General features: G+C 37.2%; 1 protein-coding gene across 1 annotated transcript in view; it reads left to right on the top strand.

Moving 5' to 3' along the window:
- GABRB1 (gamma-aminobutyric acid type A receptor subunit beta1) overlaps nucleotides 1-25939 on the top strand; it is a 374709-nt gene that overhangs the window by 331709 nt on the left and 17061 nt on the right. Inside the window, exons 6-8 of the mRNA XM_032852416.1 lie at nucleotides 20780-20917; nucleotides 21096-21248; nucleotides 24702-24946. Coding sequence (XP_032708307.1) covers nucleotides 20780-20917; nucleotides 21096-21248; nucleotides 24702-24946 — 536 coding nt within the window. The remainder of the gene's footprint in view (nucleotides 1-20779; nucleotides 20918-21095; nucleotides 21249-24701; nucleotides 24947-25939) is intronic.

Genomic DNA, 25939 nt, shown 5'->3' with positions numbered 1-25939 from the left:
ACCCAACAATTGCATTACTAGGTGTTTATCCAGAAAATACAAAAGTGCTGATTCAAAGGAGCACATGCACCCCAATGTTTACTCAGCATTACCAATAATGGCCAAATTATGGAAAGAGCCCAAATATCCAACAACTGATGAATGGATAAAGACGATATGGGAGATATCTATAGATATAGATATAGATATAGATATAGATATAGATATAATATTCTTTTATATATAATGGAATATTATTTTGTGATTATGAAGAATGAAATCTTGCCAGTTGCAACAATGTGGATGGAACTATAGTGCATTACACTAAGCAAAATAAGTGAGTTAAATACAAATATTATATGACTTCACTTATTTATGGAATTTAAGAAACAAAATAGATGAACATAGGGAAGGGAAGGATAAATAAAATAAGATAAAAAGAGAGAGGGAGGCAAACCATAAGAGACTCTTAAATATAGAGAAAAAACTGAAGGTTGTGGGAGGGAGCTGGATGAGAGTATACGCCAAATGGGTGATGGGCATTAAGGAGGGTACATGTTGGTTTGAGCATTGGGTGTTATATGTACGTAATGAATCACTAAATTCTACTACTGAAACTAATCCTACACTATATGTTAACTAATTTGAATTTAAATTTAAAATTTTCAATTAAAAAAATCACCCAAAACCCTAATATCTGTAAATAACCACTATTAACTATTTCCATATATATTCTTGATTATATATACACATATGCACATATTTTTAAGATGCTTATTTTCTCTTAACAGCATACTCTAAATATGTCACCATAAGTTGTTTGGGTGGGGCTTTTTAAATTTCATTTTTAATGGATTCTCCCAAAATATGTTTTATTGATAAATCACCATTTCTTATCATTAAAATTTCTCAGTGAAAAGTGACATTCCCCACCCTCAAAAAAAAAAAAAAAAAAGGAAAGAAGAATTTTTCAGTAACCATTCAGGCGTGGACTCAAAAAGCAATCAAACTAGGTTGCACATGACTTGTCAAACTAAAAATGCCATAAAAATATTCTGAATCATCTCCAGAGTTTGGATATAAACTGGTGATGAAAATTAAACTACCTAACTGGGATTATCATCTAAACTATTAATCTAGGGTTTCAGGCCAGCAACAACATTGCCAAGGTGATAAGGGTAAAGTAATATTACATTTGGATTAGCTGGGTAATTGCCTTGGTTTCTACTTGACTTGTTCAGGTCTTATTATCTCCAAAGACAATTTGCACTTTGGCCATAAGGCTGTATGTAGCATTTTGGGTGCATATCAAATTCAGAGATGACCTCTTTCTCTAGGCCTGATTTCATTTTTTTTTTATTCCTTTAAATAAAACAATAATGTACACCTTTAAGGATACCCAATAGATCAAGATTTTTTTTAAAGATTTATTTATTTGAGAAAGAGAGTACACACAAGTGGGGGGCAGGAGCAGAGGAACAGAATCTTGAAACAGATTCCCCACTCAGTGCAGAGCCCTGTGTGGGGCTCTATCCCACAACCCATGAGATCATGACTTGAGCCAAAACCAAGAGCTGGGAGCTTAACTGATTGAGCCATCCAGGTGTCCCTAGTGCAAGGATTCTTAAATAATACACAATCCTAAGTACTATTTTAATACAATCTTTAATGACATTCTGATATTGACATACTAGATACTCTGCTTATGGGTTAATCGTTTTTTCATATGTTCAAGTGAATGTGGTCATTCCACTGCTTAGAAATATACGTGTAAAGGACCACAACCAAACAACTATTCAAAATAGTTTTGATCTTCCTTTAAATCCAGAGCAGAAGTTACAGGCAGAGATGGAACATCTAACCACCATAACTCCAGGACATCATCTGAGATGAGCTGAACAAGCAAGGCCCTTTCCATTCCTTGACAGCAGTATGACGTAGTTTTAGAAGAGAGTTCTTAAAGAAATTTACAAAAAGTATAAGTTTTATTTGGTTGAAATAGTGTGGAATTCATCTTCAAAAAAGGTGTACCCAGGGTGCTGGGGTAGCTCAGTTGGTTAAGCGACTGCCATCAGCTCAGGTCATGATCCTGGAGTCCCAGGATCCATTCCTGAATCGGGCTCTCTGCTCAGCAGGGAGCCTGTTTCTCCCTCCGACCCTCCCCCTTCTCAGGCTCTCTCTCTCTCATTCTCTATCTCAAATAAATAAATACATTCTTTAAAAAAGAGAGAGCAAGAGAGAGAAAGGTGTACTCAGATCTTGGCAGGACTTAGAAACAAGAGTTAACAGTCACATTTATTTTCATCATTTGCCCAAGTTATTTTTTTAGGGAGGGAGTGTACAGGGAGTTGGAATATTCATTAAATATAAACACAGTATAAAAGGGTCTTAAGACTATAAAAAAAACTGACCATATATAAATAACATGGAAAAATCTACTCCATGATTGTTAATATAAATTGGAAAGAGATAGATAAGAATTTTTTTTCTGAAACTTAAAATATGCTCCCTTGACAATTAAGACAAATAAAATGTAAATGGCAGGTGGCTGTTTGTTTTGAGAAAATTTTATTGGTAACAAACATATAAGACAAACATTTCATAATAAGATTTTAGGATTTCCAGGTGTGATTATCTTTTACCCCACCACTGATTTTGGCAATAGAACACCACTAGTTCTTATCTGTGACCAGAAATTTCCCTAAAACATAGGTATCTACATAAATTAATTAGCACTTATTAAAGGAAATGACATTGTGAAGGGAAGTTTATCATCATGATACTACAGACTTACATTAGTACCCCAAATGGTTATTGATGGGGACAGAATGGAATATCCCATTCCATTGTTCCAGAAAGGAAGAAAGGAAAATTCTAAGACACCTAAGCTGGTGAGACTGATTCTGTCTGGGTGGAATTCTAGCCCTGGTCCCCATGGAAGGGAAATCAGTAATTGATGGCGGCAACTCAATTTCTCTAAACATAAGTCAAAACAGACCTTTCTTATTTGATAGGATCGCAAAATCAGTGAATCAGGAAAATGTGATAAATACAGAAATACAGACTTGAGGCTAAAACAGTTAGGCAAATATTAAATGGATAAATTCTGGTGCCACCCCGAAAAGTGCTGATCAAAGACTTTTGATATCAACCTAGAGGGATATTGCCAAGAGTGTGTTACAAGGCTCTATCTTTGTCTCTGCCATTCTGCATTTGTCTCAATCAAGGGAATAATGATAAAAGGCATGTTTATCAAATTTGAAGATAACATGAAACTAAGAGGATGAGCAAATAAGGATTTTAAAAAAAAAACCTCAATGGGCTAGAACAGCAAGTCAAACTGAATTAGATAACATTTAATAGGGACAATATTAAATCCTATATTTGAGTCTGAAGGGGGAAAAATGTGACTGTCAAATGCTAATTTGAATTTGTGCTGCTGTAGTAGAAGACCAGTAAGACCAGCAACTAAAATGTAAAAATTTCTGCTCCTTGTTAGCCACCCACACAGAGACTACCATGAGTTAGAAAGGCACGGCATGCAGCATGTAAGCATCTCATCAGCATGGGGCCAGGAAAATGGTAGAGAAGGTCAGAATAGGATCAGACAGACGTTCAGCCTCAGAGATGGCACCTGGATAACCCAAGGGTATATAGCTATTGCAAGCAGTCCCACCTCCCAGACAACTTCATCCTGAGAAATTACAGGTGGCTGGCTAATTTAGAATTCAGGACAGGTAAGCAATTAGGGTCAGGAGATCTGACGATCATAGAAGGATTCCCATCAGTGAGCAATTTAAGACGAACTGGGTATATTCCAAATAAAGAAACCTTGGAAGGAGATCTTAAGCAATGCACTAAAGCCCTATAGGTATCTGGGATATAGCCAAGCCATTTTTCCATCAAGCACCATAGGCAAAGTGTCTTACATGCTGTGAGTTTCTCAAGGGTTTTAAATTATTAGCTCAAAAATACATAGAGAAAACTACAATCTTAGATATATACAATACAATCTTTAAATATAATAAAACACACACACATATATATACATATATATACAAAACAAATTATACAATATACAAAACAAATATATGCAACAGAATACAATCTTAAAACAAATAGAACATTAATAAGTCAGCTAAAACCCAATACTTTGGGAGCACCGGGATGGCTAAGTCATTAAGTGTCTGTCTTCAGCTCAGGTCATGATCCCAGAGTCCTGGGATCAAGCCCCACATCAGGCTCCCTGCTCAGGAAGCAGGCTTCCCCGCCTCCCACTCCCCCTGCTTGTGTTCCCTCTCACTGTCTTTCTTTCTCTCTCTCTCTCTCTCTCTATCAAATAAATAAATAAATAATCTTAAAAGGAAACCAGTGCTTTTATACTGACATGTAAAGTATGTTTAATATGGGATGTTAATGCATTTTAATGTAGTTAATGTGTGAAGGTATCTCCAAAAACAAAGTGCCTGCTGTCTAAAAGTCTTTAAGTGGATATGATCTGCTGTATACAAGGATTAATGGACTAGGTGGTATTAAGCAATCAGATATGAAGGAGAAGGACTCTTGAAAAGTCACTCTGGGAATTTTCATATTGACCAAACATAGGAGATGCCAAGGTTTGACAGGAACAGTCAGAATCCTGAGAAAACTGACTTTGTTCCTAGTGCGCCAGGTCCTAAATCTGGCTGAAAATAAAGGGGCTCTTTAGGGGCTGCTTAAGAAACTAGAAAACATGCCTGGACTCTAAGATTCCAAATCTGAAGGACAACATGTAATTCCAAAGCTGCTGCTGCTGAATTCCTAAATGAGTCAGGAGTGTGTCTCAATGACCAGGGCAGGATTAACCTTGGGAGTAAGGGAAAGGAGCCAGATAACTAAGATAGGTAAAAGAGACAGGGTAGATATAGACCCCTCTCAGTTTGGGACTCTGCACTTCATGGAACATAGAAGCAACCAGGAAATGACTGAGCAGAGTAACGCTTCATAGACAGGATATCCCAGCAGAGACCAGAGCCAGGAGAATGAAAGACTGAAAGCAATCAGAAGAGGAGAGGTGTCCTCAGAAAATGGGAAGTGCTATCACTGAGAAAAGGCATTGGGTTTGTCTTCTATTAACACAAGGGGTAGACAAAGATCCCACAGTGAATGCTCCCCTGGAAGATGAATTTTTACTTATTACAAGGACATATTTTCTGATGATCACTTACCAACCTAATGAACAATTGATAGCCATCCCTAGGGACTGGATGACCATTCCAACAGTATTTTGTCAAACAGCAGTCAAACATTAAGTGGATTGCTGCACAGATTTGTACTTAAGGTCTTTTAATACTGTGGAAACACTTTAAAAATATGTCTTCCAGAGTCTCTCATGGTTTGTCTCCCTCTCTGATTTCTTCCCCTTCAGTTTTCCTTCCCTTTCGCTGCGGTCCTCTGTGGTGTTCCTTATGTTCCACATATGAGTAAAACCATATGATAATTGTTTTTCTCTGCTTGACTTATTTCACTTAGTGTAATCCCCTCCAGTCCCATCCACATCAAAGCAAATAGTGGGTATTCACCCTTTCTGATGGCTGAGTCATATTCCATCATATATATGGACCACATTTTTGGTGGTGTTGTTGTGTTAGTCACCATACAATACCTCATTAGTTTTTGATGTAGTGTTCCAAGATTCATTGTTTACATATAACACCCAGTGCTCCATGCAATGCGTGCCCTCCTTAATACCCACCACCAGGCTCACCCATCCCCTCAACCCCCTCCCCTCTAAAACCCTCAGTTTGTTTCTCGGACTCCACAGTCTTTCATGTGAACCACATCTTCTTCATCCATTCATCTGTTAAAGGACATCATTTGTCCTTAACAGTTTGGCTTTTTATGGACATTGCTGCTATGAACATTGAGATGCATGTGTCCCTTTGTTCACTACATCTGTATCTTTGGGATAAATATCTAGTTAGAGACTCTGGACTTGGGGGAAAAAAACTGAAGGTTACAAAGGGGAGGTGGATGGGGGATGGGGTAACTGGATGATGGGTATTAAGGAGGGCACATGTTGGGATGAGCACTGGGTGTTATACGCAATTGATGAATTATTGAGCACTACATCAGAAAATAATGATGTACTATACGTTGGCTAACTGAACATAATTTTAAAAAAAGATATAGATAGATAGATATCTCTATATGTATCTTCCATAGTTTGTTTACTGCTTCTTAGGATACCACAGAGGTACAGATGTGGGTGAGAAAGGAATCCAAAGTAGCTTTTAGAATTAATGCTTAACAGATTTGGAGCCATTGGAAGGATTACACCCATTTGGCATCTTTATCTGTTGCTGAGATGCACAATTACAAATATCTAACAACCTTATAATATAAAATATCTACACAGCTACAAGAACAGAGATCCTGATAAACTCCTAATATTTCTGCCCTCGCTTAGAAGGAGAGGAAGAACTGAGGAGTGGTAGACTATTAGCTTTAATTCAATAGGTCATTTTCTAATAATAGTTGAAGTGATGATCATGAGTGTGATCTCGGACACAAGTACTTGTGTCCAAGTACAAGTAGAGACTGATGAATACAGGAAGGGAACATATTGACTCCTATAACTGGAACAACCACTGTCCACTCAACATTTCTTATTTGCTGACAACTAAAAGAGAGAGAGAGATCTTTCCTCTAACTTTTGAACAAAAGCCCCAGATTTCTCTAGAAGTGAGCCAATCTGGGTCACCTCCCTATTTCCAAGAAATAATTTGATCAGGGGATTGTTGTGAGCTGATTTTTTTAGACCTGAATTATTGCCTAACCTTCAGCCAATCACCACAGCAAAGGGGATATATTTTAACAATGGGCCTAAGCCAATCAGGCTCCACACCAGGAAACGTGAGGTGAGGCTACAGCTGCTCCACGAGGGAAATACATTTCCTCCCACCCACTCATGGATTAGAAGCTTAAATATCTATATTATCTTAAACACAATGTAGGTACAATTTTAGACCATCCTCTCATGTCTGTTAAACACAGTGGGGAGTAATTTTTATTTTCAGATTGGAAAATATATCCAAAATAGAGTGTTTCAAGCAATAAAGAGAAACACTAACATCCCAATCCTTCTATATTTATACTAGCTCCATGCATCTTTATTCAGTGACATCAACTTAATTTTATCTGTACATTCTGCACCACTAAGAAGTCCCCAGAGGCTGAGAGGAAATTTTAAGAGCTTCTGTGTAGTTATTGTTGCTAAGAAACAATATCCTTGGTATCCAAGTGTTCAGGCTTTGAGGCTCTGTGTGAAGTCACTGCTTCATAAAGGAAAGCCTTTGGTAAATAGGTTGTTTCTATGTGAGTAAATTGATGTTCACCCTCTGTGGCAAAATGTTCTTGTGTAACCTTTGAATAATAGTGTATTTCTAGGCCTCTATTCTTTCCTTTGGATCCAGCTGCCATTATTGCTCTCATGAGACCTCAAACTTCTTCCTGAAATGGAGTGAGCATTTTCTTTTTCCCCCAAATCATGTGTAATTATCTCAGTGCCTTGAACACTAAACCTAATGGGTTTTAGTTAAACAAAGTACAAGTGAACTTGGAAATAAAGACCCAGACCACTGACCATATAAACAGTTGAATATTATTAAAATCTGTATTGGCTGATGGCCATATTCCAGCTCTTTTGTTGTGCATGGCACCAAAGTGGGAGTCAAGGAGAGGTGCTATCTTGGCTCACCCACCTCCTTCTCTTCTCTCAACCCTAAGCTACAGACTATCTCTAGACTTTTAGTTCTAATTATTGCTTACATTTCTCCTGTAGGATCCTATGACTCAAAAAACCAGCTTGAGGTTGTAATTTATCACCTAATTACTCAGTAAGCCTAAAATTAACAAGCAGCTTTTCCCATTTCCTTGATGCCTAGATCAACCTGCAAGGCCCCTGTGAGCAGAATCATCTTAATCAAGGAGTAAGTCCAGCTCAAGAATGCTACCGTATCAAGTTACCTGTATCAGGTTACCAGGTTGGGGCAACAAACTTAAATCTCTGAGCTGCAAACAATATTCACTAATTCATTTTTTTTTAATATATATTAGATACTTACTATACAGAATCTGTTCTAGGCATCAGGAATTTTTTAAAAAATGAATAAAAGAAGGTCCTTGCTTTCATAAAGTATGTATAATGAGGGATGGAGGATACAAATGGCAGAGATAAACACAAAGCTACATAAACAAATGAAATATTTCCATGTTCAGATGTACTATGTAACTGACAGGATCCCATCAAGAAAGCAGAAACTACTCCAGTTTTCTCAAAAAGGTAATTTAATAGAGAGAATTGGTTATAAAAATTAGAAGGGCTGGAAAAGCAAAAGGGAGGAGAAATGATTGCTAAACTAACAAAAGACAGAAACAGCAGATGCCCCCTGTGCTGGAGGCCATGAGTATGAATCTGCTGAGATCCTGTTAGAGATGCTGTTCTGGATACCTGTGGAGTTGCCAAAAGAGTGCAGCCTCTTTCTCAGTGCCAAGTTATCTGGAATCACCAGATAACTGCCCCAGCAGCAATAACCAGCCACTGTGACAATATCACACTGCTAGAGCCAGAATCCAGAACCCTCCCTTCCCTTCCATATTTTAAGCTTGAGCCAGTTCTTCCAAGGGCCAACATCTAACAGGAAACCAGATGGACAGGGAGCCCAGACCCAGTAGTACAGTGGTGTATAGAAAGTAAGGTACAGAAACACCTAATGAATGGTTAGCAAAAGCCACAACAGAGGTTTTAATGAAAAGCTCTGGTAATCCCAAACCTGACACAAATAGTTCTTCCCTAGAAGAAAAATAGAATGTATCAGTCCAGTTTCTATTGCAGATAACAGAAGCCCAGTGGGCTAGCTTAAGCAGAAAGAGATTTAATAGAGGAAATAAAGGACTTATGAAATTAAAGGACTAAAGTAGTAGGTCTAGGCTTATAAAATTAAAGGACTTATAAAATTAAAGGACTGAAGTATTAGGTCAGGCTGGGCCACTGAAAGGGACTCCCAGAGCCACAGGACAAACTGGCCCTCCAAGGGCACGGGCAGCACCACCACAATGAGGAGGCTGATAATCAGGTAGCTTCTACCACCATTGTTGATCTGAGGACCACCAAAGCTAAAACCAGAATTCCTGGTTCCCGAGCCATCTATACTACTATATGAGCTGTGCTAACAAAATGAATACCTCAAATACCACCTCTGACATCACTTACCTCCATCTAATCCAGGTAACCTAAATCTTATCCACACCATTGGTTGCAAGGTTAATTGTTGTCTTTGCTGAAGGAGATCAGAACACATGCTGAAGAAAGCCAATATACACAGTCTCTGACACAGGAGGAATTCTGGGGTGAAATATATAGCATGTTAGGTGACATTTTTGCAAGCTCCCAGAGAACAAAAGCCCTGTAAGTTTTAGCACTATACCTCCAGTACCTGGCACATAGTAAGCACTCAATAAATATCTACTCCTTGAATGAATAGAGACATGTGCACAGGCTAGTGCCTGGTTGCTGAGTTAAGGTTGGTAACACAAAGCTGGGAATCCTAATGATAAGAACCAAGAATTCAAGAGTCTACAAATTTGTATTAGCTGCTGACTATATGCTTGAAACTTGGTACATAGGCTAGACACTGGAATACAAACAGAAATGAAAACCAGTCCCTGACCTCAAGGAACTCAGAGCCTGGTGGGAGAAAGACAAATAAGTAAAACTCAACATGGTTTTGTGCTTTGTTCAAGGCAAACACATAGTTGGGTTGATAAAAGTCAACTGGGAGCAGGAAGAGCTATGACTAGTTGCCTTAGGTATCTGCCTACACGTCTTCCTACACTCAATCATGGCTACCAATCACTTTACTCTTCTCATCCCACTTTTACCTTTGCATACTGAAATCTTTGAAGATTTTATAATGTTTGTATATATTTAACTTTGCCCTTTAAATTTCAGTTTTCCTGCCAGAATTGAGTTGCTTATTGAGTAAATTTTATGAAGTAAATCACAGTTTCCCACTGACATCATGCTAGTGTTATGTTATTCCCTCCACATCTTATTCACTCTACATCTTATTCCCCCTGGCAGGCAGGCCCACTCCACCTGTCTGGCCAAATCTTCTGCAAAACCATCCCTAGCTCCTGAGGTCAAAAATTTGCTCATCCTGCTATTAGACCATGAGATCCTAAAGAACAGTGTCAAGTCTGACCCACTATATATCCTAATGCCTAGAATAGTGCTTGATACATAGTAGACACACAGAATATGTATATTGGAAAGTTAGATATAGTTTCCGTTGATTTGCCTTGAGAGTTTAGAGGTAATTGGTATTTGTGCTTAATCAGAGGTACTGATGTGTATCCAGGAAGATGAGAGTTTGAATCCAGAGTCGTCCGTGGTAGGGGAGAAGAGTCAGCAAAGACCTTACAGTAGAGCATTCGGGAAGGGGAAGTGAGCAAGCAGGTGTCTCTGATAAGCAGCCCACAGAAGCTAACATAGAAACTGTGTCTGATCAGTCCTGTTTTTACTCCTACTAGAAACTGACCACCCAGGGCCACAGAGTAATGATGGAGGCTTAATGAGGTCAAAAGCTGTAGATGAATCCATCCCCAAACTGGGACAAGGCCAAGGGTTTGTGTTCAGGCTTTGAACTATAAATAGTGTGTCTCTTCAAGACAGTCTCTAGATAGTAGGTTTAAGAATTTCCTCCCTAACAAATACTTAGAGTTCAAATATTCTATGTTGCCAACTAGAAGTATAATCATGTGTAGTCTAGCTCAGAACAGGACAGTATCTCTTTGGGAAATGTAAGAAGCCTAACAAGAACCTTTCTGAATGAAAATCACTCTGGCCCCATATAAAGGTGAGCAAAGGGTATGAGATATGCTAGTCTAACCCACTGAGCCACCCAGGTGCCCCTGAGATATGCTAGTCTAAACCCCACACTCGGATCAAGTCAGACAAAAAGAGAGCTTTAAACTTGGGGTATATTGTCTTGGCTTCTTTAAAGAATTTTTTTTTTACTAAATTGTATGTATTTTGAGTCCATCTATCATTTTGAAAAAGCTTACCTCTCATACCACCTTCCTGAATGGATGCTACTGAGACATTTTTCATCCCATAACAAAGATGTATGGGAGAAATGTTTCCCAGGCCTAATATCAGTACTTCTCCTTCTTCCAAGCCCATCGGTTTGTTTGCATCTCAGGGGCATTGTGAAATTTTTAACTGATCTGATTCTGTGTTGATAGAAGGCACTTTTACGGTCCTGAAGAGAGACAGGTCCGGATGATCCTGGAATCTCATTTCCTCCTTCCTGGCAGACAGCAGACTCAGCAGATCTCAGTTAACCTGAGAGAACACAGGCTGATCCCAGCTGCTGAGTTCCAAAGGCTATGCCTGTATGACCAGGCCACTTCCTCCACCAGGACCTTCCATTGTCACGGTCCCCTAGTCAGATACAAATGTTTAGCCATCCTGTAGGAAGTAAAGTATTACAAGGCCGGGCTCCTCTCGGATGGAATCCTGGCTGCAGCGCACCCAGTCGACCCCTGAGAAGCCTAAGCTGAAGGATAAGGAGAATTGGGGGAAATTTGCACTCTACTACATCTCTGCCAGTAAAATTTTCTCAAATAAACCCCACTGTAGATCTTCTCCATGTCCTTTTTTTTTTTTAACTTAGCATTTTGCTTTTTTAACATACACGATTCAAAACTCAAAAAATATTAAGATAAATATAGTAATTAACCCTAGCATCCCTTAGTGCCCCCAAAGGAAACCATCAGTATTAGTCTGTCATCTGACCCTCCAGAGTTTATTTAGACATATACTAGTATATTTAACTATATTTTAGCTTTTCCCATATTTTTCACACACGTGTTAACATGTTATACCTGAACTTAGGGTTGTTGTTGTTTTTGTTTTTGTTTTTTCATTAAAGGTAGTTTTGGAGAGCTTTTCATATTTTATGTAGGAACTTCTTCATTCTTTTTTCCACTTTACAACGCAGTACATTAACATACCATAATTTAGACCATTACTTCTATTAGGGGGCATTTATATTGTTTCAAATATTTCATTATTAGAAACAGTGTTATAGGAGCGCCTCGGTGGCTCAGTCAGTTAAGCATCTGAATTTGGCTCAGGTCAAGATCCCAGGACCCTGTGATCAAGCCCAGCAGTGGGCTTCTTGCTCAGCAGGGAGCCTACTTCTCCCTCTCCCCCTGCTCCTCCCCACTGCTTGTGTTCTCGCTCTCTCTGTGTCAAATAAATAAATAAAATCTTGAAAAAAGACAGTGCTATGATGAATAATTTTGTACACACACTCTTCACAATTAGGCAATTCAATCATTGGGATAGATTTCTAGAATAGGAATTTCTGAGTCAAAGATACATACATATATATCTGTGATAGAGAAGCCAAACTGCATTCTACATGTGTTTTACCCAATTGCATATATATTACCAGCAATATATGACAGTATTTGCTTCTCCACATGCTCAGCAATGCAATGTGTCATCAATTTATGGATTTTTGTCAAACTGTCAGGCAAAGAAATGTGCTTCGATATATAATCTTAGTTTTAATCTGTATCTGTCTTATTATGGTTGAGATTGGACATTTTTCCCTTTTTTTTTTAAGATTTTATTTATTCACTTGACAGAGAGAGAGAGGGAACACAAGAAGAGGGAGTGGAAGAGGGAGAAGCAGGCGCCTCACTGAGTAGGCAGCCCGATGCGGGGCTCAATCCCAGGACGCCGGGATCATGATCTGAGCTGAAGGCAGATGCCCAATGACTGAGCCACCCAGGCGCCCCCATTTTTCCCTTTTTAATGAACTGTCTTTTAATATCCTTTTTCCATTTTGGTATTGGATTTTTGGTTCTTTTTTTGTTTGTTTGTAGAAACTATACATTAAGAAATGTAGCACCTATCTGCAGTATGCACTACAGTTATTTTTTTTAAAGATTTTATTTTTTTATTTGAGAGCAAGAGCTGAATGAGAGAGGGAATACGAGTGGGGGAGGGGCAGAGGGAGAGAGAGAAGCAGGCTCCCCTCTGAGGAGGACCCAGAGCAGGGAATCATGACTTGAGCCAAAGGTAAATGCTTAACGATCCGTCCAAGCACCCCCACTTCAATTACTTTTTGTTTATTATTCACTTTTGATGTTGTTTATGGGGTTTTGCCATGCCTTCTTTTTATGTGGACAAAACTGTCATTTTTTTGTGTCTTCTGATTGTTGTAATACAGTTAAAAAAAACCTCCTCAATGCCAGGATTATAAAAGAATTCTCCCTTGTTTTCTTCTAATACATATATGGTTTTATTTTCTAGATAAAACTACAATTAATTTGAAGTTGAAAGGAAAAGTGAATTGGGGAAATCTGAGGGGGAGAGGAACCCTGAGAGACTGTGGACTCTGAGAAACAAACTGAGGGTTTCGGAAGGGAGCAGGATAGGTGAGCCTGGTGGCGGGAATTAAGGAGGGCACGTATTGCAATGGAGCACTGGGTGTGGTGCATAAACAATGAATTTTGGAACACTGAAAAAATAAAATTAAATTTAAAATAATAATAATAACAATACATGGAAGGAAACACAAGTTCAAACTAATTTTTTCCAGTAGCTCCTCTGTTTTTTCTACATGACTTATGAATTTATGAAACTATCCTTTTCCCAATTTTTCAAGGTGCCAATTCTACCATATACTAAATTCCTCTGTTCCTTTGACTCTGGTTTTTAATTTCCAACTGTGGCCCATTGATCTCTCTGTCTTTACCAGCATTAGAATAATACTATTATTAAATTTGAAGGTTTTTAGTTCCTTTTACACCAATAGGACTAGGTGTCCTTTATCTCTTTTATTTTTTAGAGTTTTCTTGGAATGTCTGATTTGTTTATTTTAACGTTAGAATCATTTTGTTCAGTTTCCAAAACAAAAAGCCTATTGTTATAGGTAATCACATTAAATTGTAAATGAACTTATGATGTTGAGTCTTTCTATTCAAAAACATGAAATGCTCTGAAAGATTGTTTTAAATGTTGCATATGCCTTGCATATTTTTCAGTTTATTACTAGATATTTTGTCTCTATTTTTAAATGTCTTTTCTTCTACTATATATTATAATATGCTATATATTATAAATTATTGTTTTCATACCTATAAGCTACCTATATAGTAATTTTGTACCCTATATAGTAATTTTGTATCCTATTATATAGTATATAGTATATATAGTATATAGTAATTCTATATAGTAATATAGAATTATATTCTATATAGTAATATATAGTATTCTATATAGTAATCTATATAGTATATATAGTAATTTTGTACCCTATTACCATACAAAATCCTATTATTTATAATAGTTATTCAGTTAATTCTTTAGGGTTTACTGAGCATACAATTGTATAATTTGCAAATATTGATAGTTTAACCAGTTGCTTTACAACTTTACACTTGAATTCTCTTTCTCTTGCTTAATGCATTGGTTAGTATTTCCAGAGCACTGTTAAATAAGAGCCCTGGTGGGTATTAAGGAGGGCACAGATTACATGGAGCACTGGGTGTGGTACATAAACAATGAATCTTGGAACACTAAAAAAATAAAATAAAATTTAAATAAATAAATAAGAGTGTTGGTAGTGGACACTCTTATCCTGTAACTCCATGGAAATATTCTAATGTTTCTGCAATAAACACGATGCTGGCTTTGAGACTGAGATAGAGACTGAGATAGATCTTACTAGGTAAGGAGGTATCCATCTATTCATACTTACTGAGTGTTGTTGTTTTGTTAAAAGATTAAATGGCTATTATATTTTGTCAAATGCCCTTTTGGCACCTGTGTAAATAATCATATACTTTCTTCTCTCTAAATCTGTTATAATGAGTATATTACTGGAATTTTCTAATATTGAATATTTTGCACTCTTAGAATAAATGCCACTAGTTGTGCTTTGTTTTTATGTTTTTTTGTTTTTTAAAGATTTTATTTATTTGTCAGAGAGAGAGGGAAAGAGAGCGAGCACAGGCAGACAGAATGCCAGGCAGAGGCAGAGAGAAGCAGGCTCCCCACCGAGCAAGGAGCCCGATGTGGGACTCGATCCCAGGACGCTGGGATCATGACCTGAGCTGAAGGCAGCCGCTTAACCAACTGAGCCACCCAGGCGTCCCTGTGCTTTGTTTTTTTTAATGTACTGCTGGATTTTGTTCAGTAATGTGCTCTACTTACTTTATGAAAATAATTTGGAAGTATTCATTCTCAGCCATTACTTTGGAACTATATAAGTAGTAATAGAATTATAAATTCTTAAATATTTGAGTCTAGTGGGGGTTTGCTTGTTTGTAAGAAATGAAATCAAGCTATTTTGATCTTCTATCTCGGATTTGGACTTTAGCAAATGCTTTTCTTACAAGAGAAGTATCCATTTCATTCAGATTTTCTAATTTGTTTGCACAGACTTAACCAAAGTGGACTTATTCTTTACAATTCCCCTGTTTCCAAGGTGACTTCTCTTATTATGTGTTATTTATCCATCCTGATTCATTTATTTAGTCACATTTTTCTGTAGAATAGTTTCCTCAAACAGGTCCCTGAGTGATATGTTCCATGATCTTTGTATATTGTCTCTGGAAAGAAGCAGTATTTTGGCAGGGAATGGGACTCTTGGATCTCAGATTTGCTGTCCTTTTTGCCTATCTATACTCTAGATGTTCTATAGATGTTATTCCATAAGCTTTTCTTTTCCATATAAGAAGCCCAAAATGTTTTCCTTTGAAAATACCTTGTACTTCCTATGTGGAAAATTCTATTATTCTTTTACTCTTGGGGTTCAGGAATGATATCACAATTACTTAATATAATGAACCCTTCAGTTTGTAAACTACTTTATTCTTCAAGCTCAAGAGAATTTGTGTCTTCTTTTTATTTATATGGCTCCTCTTCTTCTTTCAAGAATGCCTTCTCTTTATATATTAGATCTCCTAGATGAGTCCTTCAAAGCCATTATGCTTTCTTCATACTTTATAAAACTCTATAATTTTGTTCTCTTTTGAGATATTTCTCTCAAACTGTCTTCTAAGACATTAATCTGGCCTCACCAGTAACCATCTTCTCAATTATCTCAAACGTCTTTTATTGAAGTCTAATAATATAAGTGTGCTCTAATCAAATATACTTAATCATATATTTTCTTAAGTGTTCCTATATTTCTAGTAAGGTGGGAAATGAAGAGTTCAGACTATTGTCTACTTCCTCCAACAGTTCTTTTCATTAGGGGCCATCTACTTTGGTTGTTCTGCTTGTTTTTCTTCTATAGGACTATCAGATTCCATTATATGCATTGTTGTTTTTTCCTACATACAACTTGGGGTTTGAGCCCAGCTACCAGAGAACCATAAATAGAAACAATATTCTAGGGGGAAAGTATGGTGAGCTCCTGGTAAGTTGTCATTCTCCTGCTGATACATCAGGAGGTGATCTCTTTCTCTGAGACAGCCTACCTTTTTAACTCTCACACCTCTCCTTAAAGGACTGAAAAAACAATTCCTCCAGTCACACAGATGTTAGTACCCTTTATTTAGTAGGCCCAAAGAGCCCTTATACTCAGCTTTCTAACTTAATCTCACATTCCCCAGATCCTACTATATGCAGGACTTTGAATTAGAAGTGGAAGGGAGACCAGTGGGGTTGAATTTAAGCTGTCATATTGCCAGTAGCCATTTTCCTTCAAAGAGGAGGTTCTCTTTCTAAAACCTGTAAATGTATCAACATGGATGAGACTGGAGGAGATTATGCTGAGTGAAATAAGTCAAGCAGAGAGAGTCAATTATCATATGGTTTCACTTACTAGTGGAGCTTAAGGAATAACATGGAGGACGTTGGGAGCTGGAGAGGAGAGGGAGAAATCAAAGAAGGAGACAAACCATGAAGAGACTATGGACTCTAAGAAGCAACTGAAGGTTTTGAAGGGGAGGCGTGTGGGGAGTTGGGTGAGCCTGGTGGTGGGTATTAAGGAGGGCACATGCATGAAGCACTGGGTGTGGTGCATGAACAATGAATTCTGAAACATTGAAAAAATAAATAAATAAATAAACCACAATAAATAAATAAACAAATGAATAAATAAATAAAACAAACTTGTAAATGGGATCCGGGGGATCCATGATCCTCTGAAATTACCATCAAATTATATTTATTTATGTATTTATCCATCTACACATATGTATGTGCATGTTTCTGTGGAGTTTGGGGAAAGGTTTTTTTTAAAAGAATTTACTTTTCTTAGAGCAATTTTATCTTCACAGCAAAATTAAGAGGAAGATACAGAGATGTCCCATATAGCCCTGCCCCTGCCCCTGCCCCTACACAGCTTCCCCATTATCAACATCCTCCGCCTGACTGGTGCACTAGTTACAACTGATGAACCTACATGGACACATCATAATCACCCCAAGTCCATAGTTTACCATAGGATTCCTTCTTGGTGTTGAGCATTCTGTGGATTTGGACAAATGTATAATGACATGTATCCACCATTATAGTATCATACACGGTATTTTCATTGTCCTAAAGTCCTCTATGCTCTGCCTCTTCCTCCCTCCATACCCCCAACCCCTGTCAATCACTGATCTTTTTATTGTCTCCATAGTTTTGTCTTTTCTTAAATGTCACATAGTTAGAATCATACAGGATGTGGCCTTTTCAGACTGGCTTCTTTAACTTAGTAATATGCATGTAAGTTTTCTCCATGTGTTTCCCTGGCTTGACAGCCCATTTCTTTTTGCTACATAATGTTCAATTATCTAAAGGTACCACAGTTTCTTTTTATCCATTCATCTACAAAAAGACAGATGTTTTGGTTGCTTCTGAGTTTGTGCAATTATGAATAAAGCTTTTCTAAACATATGCATGCAGGTTTTTGTATGATTAAAAGTTTTCAACTCCTTTGGGTAATCACTGTGGAGCACAACTGATTACTTGATCACATGGTAAAAGGATGTTTAGTTTTTCAAGAAACCGCAAAACTGTCTTCCGTAGTGGCTGTATAATTTTAATTCCCACCAGCAATGAATGTGAGTACCCATTGCGTCACATCCTCACCAGTATTTGGTGGTGTTAGTATTCCAGACTTTAATCTATTCCTATAGATGTGTAGTGGTATCTTACTACTATTGTTTGGATTTCCATTTCCCTGAAAATATATAATATTGAGCATCTTTTCATATGCTTGTTTTCCATTTGTGTATGTTCTTTGGTGAGGTGTCTGGCCCATTTTCTAATTAGGTTGCTTGTTTTCTTATTGTTGAGTTTTAAGTGCTCTTTGTGTATTTTGGATAGCAGTCCTTTATCAGATAATGTCTTTTACAAATATTTTTCACCCAGGCTGTGGCTTGTCTTCTCAGTCTCTTGAGTTGAGAAGTTTTTATCAGATTCTCAAAATAATGTTAAGAATCACAATTTTATAGGGGCACCTGGGTAGCTCAGTGGTTAAGTGTCTGCCTTTGCTTCAGGTCATGATCCCTGGGACATGCTGAGCAGCGAGGGTCCTGGGACCTGCTGAGCAGCGAGACTGCTTCCCCCTCTCTCACTCCCACTGCTTGTGTTCCCTCTCTCTCTGTCTCTCTCTCTGTCAAATAAATAAGATCTTAAAAAAAAAAAAAAAAGAATCACAGTTATATAGACCCATACCTGAATTTGTACAAATCCCCAATATAACATTAAGTCAATATGCCAATAAGATGTAGATCATTCTAAACCAGCAGGTAAAGAAGGTCTCACAGCCTCTCTGATACCAGGAATTACAGTTAAAGGTAAATATCATCTATTTCTGTGTCTGCACTTGGAAGATTGCCATTTCAAGAAAAGGCAAGTTCTTGGACCTAGAAGGAAATAGCTTGAAAAGAAATAAAACAAGATATATTGAAACATACTACAGTAAATAACAACCTCCATAGAGTGGCAAAAGTAACAAATATAAAAGAGTTGTGGGTTCAATGAGTTAAGGAATAAGAATTCAAAAAAGAGCTTTTTGAAGACAAGTTAGGGAATTTTAAAGTAATAAAGTTAAGACAGGTATATTTCCCTTCAAAAAAAAAAAAAAAAACCCAAAGCTTAAAGTTTTTTACATTCTTTCAGTGTTATGTTGATGGTGATCCTTTGGCACTTGGCATTGCACTTCTAAATTTTAGATATATTGGGTTTTGTTAAATCTCTTTAAAAATACATTACTGACTTTAATCAAAAGTAGGTCAGCATAATGTTCACTACATTATATGGTTATCTTTGAAACACAAGCCCTAGTAATTCTAATGGAAAAAAAGATTTGATGCTTTTTTATTTGAGGTGAATATAAATAGAAAGTGTACTTAGGACTATCTTCTTTGCCTCTACCAAATAGAAAGAAACAAATATACCCTTCCATATGCCTTAAATGACTTTTAGATTTTTAAATATATCCATACATTGTTTTTATTTTTTTTAAGATTTTATTTATTTATTTGACAGACAGAGATCACAAGTAGGCAGAGGGGCAAGCAGAGCAGGGTCCAGGGAAGCAGGCTCCCTGCTGAGCAGAGAGCCCAATGTGAGACTCCATCCCAGGACTCTGGGATCATGACCTGAGCTGAAGGCAGAAGCCTTAACCCACTGAGCCACCTAGGCGCCCCCGTACATTGTTTTTATACAAGTTAGTCTTTTATATGACCACAACCAAGCTAAACTCCTAGCAAGTGGGAGTAGAAGTGGAAAGGCTAGACCTTTCTAATGCAATCTATAATCCTCTACACATTCCTCTTAAATTAAAAAAAGCTCACCTTCATAAATATTAAGCTATAAAGTTACTATCAAGAATTCATAGTTTTTCTACACTTGTTGCAGTGAAAAATCATAATGTATAGAATTACTGATCACCCTAAGCTAATGTAATATTGTATATGAACTATATTTCGATTTTAAAAATTTAGTGAAAAAATTCATGCAGTTCTTAATTTATCCCCTATATATTAGATATAATAAAAATACATGAATGGAAGTTTACCTAATTTTCTAAAAGAAATGTGTATTTCTTTTTTTAAATGTCTTGATCATATAATAAGTACATACAAATTTGGTCTTCCATTATACTTCATCCTTTTATCCTTCTTGTTTCTCTTTTAATAAGTATGTGCTCAATGATTTTTACTTATTGTTGTTACATGATGCATAATAAAAATCTATGCTCAAGGTACTAGAATCCAGTTATCCTTTTTTTTTTTTTAATTTACGTTAGAGAGAGGGAGAATGCATGTAAGCAGGCAGAGGGGCAGAGGGAAAGAATCCCAAACAGACGCCCCACTCAGTGTGGGGCCAAATGTGGCATTCTATCCTGACACTGAGATCATGACCTGAGCCAAAATCAAGAGTCAGGCATTTAACCAACTGAGCTACCCCCAGGAACCCCTAGCTATCCTGTTATCTAACCAAAGAGTTCATTTGTAGATGCAAAGGAAATAACTATGGAGCAGTGATAACAGATATTACTGAATGATCACAGAATTTATGTCCAGTAAAGTTGGATATATCCATCTTATCACCACAGACACAACCAGCCCATCAGGAATAGTGCTCATTGTGAGACCTATATGCCATCTAGATAGAAAGCATTGTCATCTCAACACCACCTGCTGGGGATTTCCTCTCCAGCTCCCGAACTGTCTTCAAAATGAATTTCTAGACCAAAGGAGCTCTGCTTAACTATGCTATATTTCTTGGTTTCAGATGGCTATACCACTGATGACATTGAGTTTTATTGGAATGGAGGAGAGGGAGCAGTAACAGGAGTTAATAAAATTGAGCTTCCTCAGTTTTCAATTGTCGACTACAAGATGGTATCCAAGAAAGTGGAGTTCACAACTGGTGAGGATATTTCCCCCAAAATGAACCAGGGGTACTGTGAAATTAAAGAAGATGATTCCTACCAAATGGAGATCTGATTTTTTTTTTCTTTTTTCTTTGTCCTTTCCTTTCTTCTCTCTTTTTTTTTTTCTTTTCTTTCTTTCTTTCTTTCTTTCTTTTTTTTTTTTTTTTAACTCAGGGGCATATCCACGACTGTCACTAAGTTTTCGTCTCAAGAGAAACATTGGTTACTTCATTTTGCAAACCTACATGCCTTCCACACTGATTACAATTCTGTCCTGGGTGTCTTTTTGGATCAACTACGATGCATCTGCAGCCAGAGTTGCACTAGGTAATGCATTCCCAACACTGCACAGAGCTGGTAGGATTTAGCTTCAACCAACCAACCAACAATAGAAAATATAGGCAAGGGCTTTTCTCAGAGCAAGTCAAAGAACGAGATTACCATAATAGTCCTTGACAGTAAAGCATCTAAGGGTAAGCATTTTTAGGATGAATGTTTTACAATGCAATATCTTTTTAGCATTTTACCAAAAAAAAAAAAAAATCTTGGAATATACTCAATACTAATCAATACTAACCGTATAAGTGCTTCTTAGAGTCTATTTAAATTCTCATTACACTAATTTTTACCAACTTTGTGATGATTTCCTCTTTGGTCCCTGCTTTTTACAGTGAAAAACATTTACAATTCGTTATTCTCAAATGGATTTGGTAAAGCTAAACCTTGTGACTATTAACAAGCTATTAAATTGTTGGGCAATACTATCTTTCAAACATTAACTGAAGTTAACTCGTGGGGATCCGAATTTCTGTTAAATGTAGCTCATCACACTTGAATAAGGCACAGACATTCATCAACTGGATTAATGATCTGTGATCAGGATGAAATAAAAATGGTTTCCTTCCTTAGGGAACAAAATACAAAATTAATCTTGCTATGGTTGAGTAATTGCTACAAGCTGAAACGCTATATTGGAAACTTTAAAGGGCTCCTTGGAAAGTTAGAATACGAGAGGTCTGTTTGATGAATCTGAGCATGTGTGGATCTGCTTCATTATTTGATCCTAAAGCCCTTTCAGTTATCACTTTCTAGGCCTTATTCTCATGCATGGGTGCTCGTGAGCGTACACACACACACACACACACACACACACACCACACCCCAAATATGTAACAGCATCATTTCCAGCTAAGCTGACATCCACATCATTTCTTTTGAGATAGCTCAACTGGGTTAGATGCTCAGCACACGCTTTCACACCTAAACTAATTGTCATCTCTACAGCTAATTTCTAAGGGTTGAGTAATTTCTAATGGCTCACAAAGTCAAGTTCTGGCAGTCCCTTCTCAATCTTTGAACATCCCAAAACGAAGGAAAGCCAACCAATAGTTTGTCCCATCAGAGGTATGAATCTGCACATATTATTTGACTACAAACATGAGTACGTGTATAATAGGGTTAAGGAAAAAACCGTGGATGATGTCCACAGCAGGAAATAATAACTATCAAGGTCATGAACTGTAGTTCTCTTTACAGGTCTGTCCTCAAAGCTCATGATATTTTGATTAGAGATGTCATCACATAAAAATGCTGACTTAATCCTTTCTTTGAAATGTAAAATCAGTGCTATTTTAAAACATAACGAAGGAAAAAAGGCAATTAGTTACTAACCCTTCTTACCTAAAAATTTAAACCAAGGAGTAGAAACAGAGGTGTGATTGGTGGATTTGTAAATGAACTATTTCTACTAAGGACATTAGCTAGAATTATATAGGGCAAAATTTAAAATGTTATTGAAAGAAATAAGTAAGACCATTCATGATGGCATTTCATAAGAGTGCAGCATATTTGAATTCATCACCGATATGAACCATTTTAACTTTCTTTATGGCAATCCTGACTTCCTATTTTATCCGTTCTCCTAAAAGTTAAATAGTCAAATCAGGAAATTTGTCTAGAATAATCTGACAGGTAAATGAGTGCTAAACTCTTTTTTTTCCCCTTTTCATTTTCTACCTCCCATTCTCTTTGCCAGCTGTCCTTTGTCTTTAACATTCATTTTAACATTTCCTGTCTTTATTTTTAAGGACTCTCGTCAAATTTCAGGTTCTACCTTCTCCTCTCTTTGCTTTTATTTTAAATGCCTTTGTTTAACACCTCCTTGCTTTTTTGCCCCTAACGAGGTCATCTACAGCAAAATAATCTCAGAGTTTCTGTTTATTCAGCTATACCTGCCCTATTGTACTTAGCAAGCTGTTATGGCAGCCATATAAGATAACGCATAATTATCTTATATATCATAATATATCTTATATTAGCCATATAAGATAATGCATATTCCACTTTTAAACACAAAAGTGTACTATGTGTTTAAAAGTTTAAAAGTGTGGGCGCCTGGGTGGCTCAGTGGGTTAAGGCCTCTGCCTTCGGCTCAGGTCATGGTCCCAGGGTCCTGGGATCGAGGCCCGCATCGGGCTCTCTGCTCAGCAGGGAGCCTGCTTCCTCCTCTCTGACTGCCTCTCCACCTACTTGTGATCTCTCTCTCTGTCAAATAACTAAATAAATCTTTAAAAAAAAAAAGTTTAAAAGTGTAATAAAAGTGTTTAAAAGTGTAATATGCTATATAAATGTGTAATATTAGTATTGCAGCATGAATTACCCACATTAGGCTCCAACTTTCCTTTCAATTCTTGCTTTTCTCAATTACATTTCATCATCACTGTCATCAACACCAAATATTTTTTATTCAGCCATGCAAGCATTATATGGTTAAGAAAACTAGTTTTTTCAAATGATTTTTATTTATTTATTTAACAGAGAGAGAGAGATCACAAGTAGGCAGAGAGGCAGGTGTGGGCGGCGGGGGGGGAAGCAGGCTCCCTGCTGAGCAGAGAGCCAGGGCTCCATCCCAGGACCCTGAGATCGTGACCTGAGCTGAAGGCAGAAGCCTAACCCACTGAGCTGCCCAGATACCCCAAGAAAGCTGTTTTTAACAAAGTAGACAAAAACAGAATTTTCCTTTTGAAAGTTTACAGTCTTACTCTTCTTCACAAATCCAAGTTGAATTTTTCAGGAAGTCTTTTCTTGATTCCAGGAAACTAGTTCATTCTTGACTCTTGAATCAAGTAGACGTAATATTTGAAAAACAAAAGCAACAAGATTATATCTAAAAATGACATAAATCAAGTTATTGATGCAAATCATGAACTTTCTTATACATTTCTTCTTTTAGAATTGTCTCACTATGAATGATACATTATCAGTGTAATAATCTGTAATACTGACCTTGTGGCCTGGGTATTCTAGATATATGGAATGAAGTAGGTATCCTCAAATTGGTAACCAGCTTTCAGTTTGGTAGTGGCTGTCGTAGGCATTAGTATCGCAAGAAGAGGTTTAGTAGGAAAATGGGGAGATGCTGAAAGAAGAAAGAAGTTGTGGTGTGTAACAGAATGACAAACATTTTGACAATAGACAGTAAACAAATCAATAGGATTTTGATATGCCTTCCCATTTACTTTTTTTTGCCCATGTGCATTATTTTTAAAAAAATGTTTTCCAACCTTCCATTAATGGTACATCCTGTTTTATGATTTGTTCATGGAATGTATGGGGAGCCTGCAACTTTGTCTTTCAAAATGTCTACTCTTTTTGCCCAATGGTTTATGGCATTACTGCCATCACTCTGGGGCACCAATAAGGAAATTGCATCTGTCTTCTCAGTCTTTAAAGGGCAGCTTAATGAGTGCATTCAGTAAGTCATGTCTTTCTCTTCCATAGGAATCACCACTGTGCTGACAATGACAACCATCAGCACCCACCTCAGGGAGACCTTGCCAAAGATCCCTTATGTCAAAGCGATTGATATTTACCTGATGGGTTGCTTCGTGTTTGTGTTCCTGGCTCTGCTGGAATATGCCTTTGTAAATTACATCTTCTTTGGAAAAGGCCCTCAGAAAAAGGGAGCCAGCAAACAAGACCAGAGCGCCAATGAGAAGAACAAACTGGAGATGAATAAAGTTCAGGTAACATATTAAATATTCCTAACAATATTCTTCCAAAATTTATCAGCAGCATGGTGCTCAAGGCTCCCATAACAAGGGAAAAAAGTAATTTTTCTTTAATACAGCTTCAAACACCTCCTCCCTTTTATATATTTGAGAACTGAGGATTGAAGAAGTTAGGTTGAGTTAACATAGATTAATAACATACATGGACCTAAAACTCAACCCCAAGTCCATTATCTTTTATTCTGAACTATATAGTTGTAAAACTGTATGCAGAAGAAAAATGCCAGATTTGCTTGATAAATAAAAGAGAGAACTTAAGTGACTCAATTCTGTTCTAAGTGGAAATAAAGAAATATGGCCCAGTGGTTATAACCACAGACTGGAATGAAACTGCCCAGCTCTGCTATTTCCTGGCTTTATAACGTCAGGCCAGTCAACCTAGGTGACTCATGTTACCTCTGTCCTCAGGTCCTCATCCATAAAATGGAGATTATTATAGTATACCTACTTCACAGAGTTGTTTTAAGAACTAGATGAGTTTTTGAAGAGCCTTATATTTGTAACAATACCTGGACCATAGTGAGTGCTCATTATCATTATAGCTACCTAGCTCTTATCATTATATATAAGACATTGTCACTATTTTTCTTTTGCTTTTCATTGGTAGATCTTATGACCTGTGCTTATGCTGGGTAGAATTAATTAAAATTAATGCCTTTTTTACTCTTTAAGAACATCTCTTTTGCTTCCGCTTCTATGCCATGTTTCACTGAAATCAACTTAAAATTATGTACATTGATATGCCATATCCACTATAAATTATTTTCAAGATGGCACACAATGACAACTCAAATAGTCACTGGTTTAGCTACTGTTCTGAACATTGCGACTACTTCTCTGAAGGAGACAAAGTTGCTGGCTCTCACAGAGTTTAGATTCTACTGTGGGAAGAGAGGCAATAAACATATAAACATATTCAGAGGATAATTTGAGGTTGTAGTAAGTGCT

Source organism: Lontra canadensis, unplaced genomic scaffold, assembly GCF_010015895.1.
Source record: "Lontra canadensis isolate GAN:19392208 unplaced genomic scaffold, GSC_riverotter_1.0 scaffold1, whole genome shotgun sequence".
Lineage (NCBI taxonomy): Eukaryota > Metazoa > Chordata > Mammalia > Carnivora > Mustelidae > Lontra > Lontra canadensis.
This window is presented reverse-complemented; position numbering and strand designations above follow the sequence as displayed.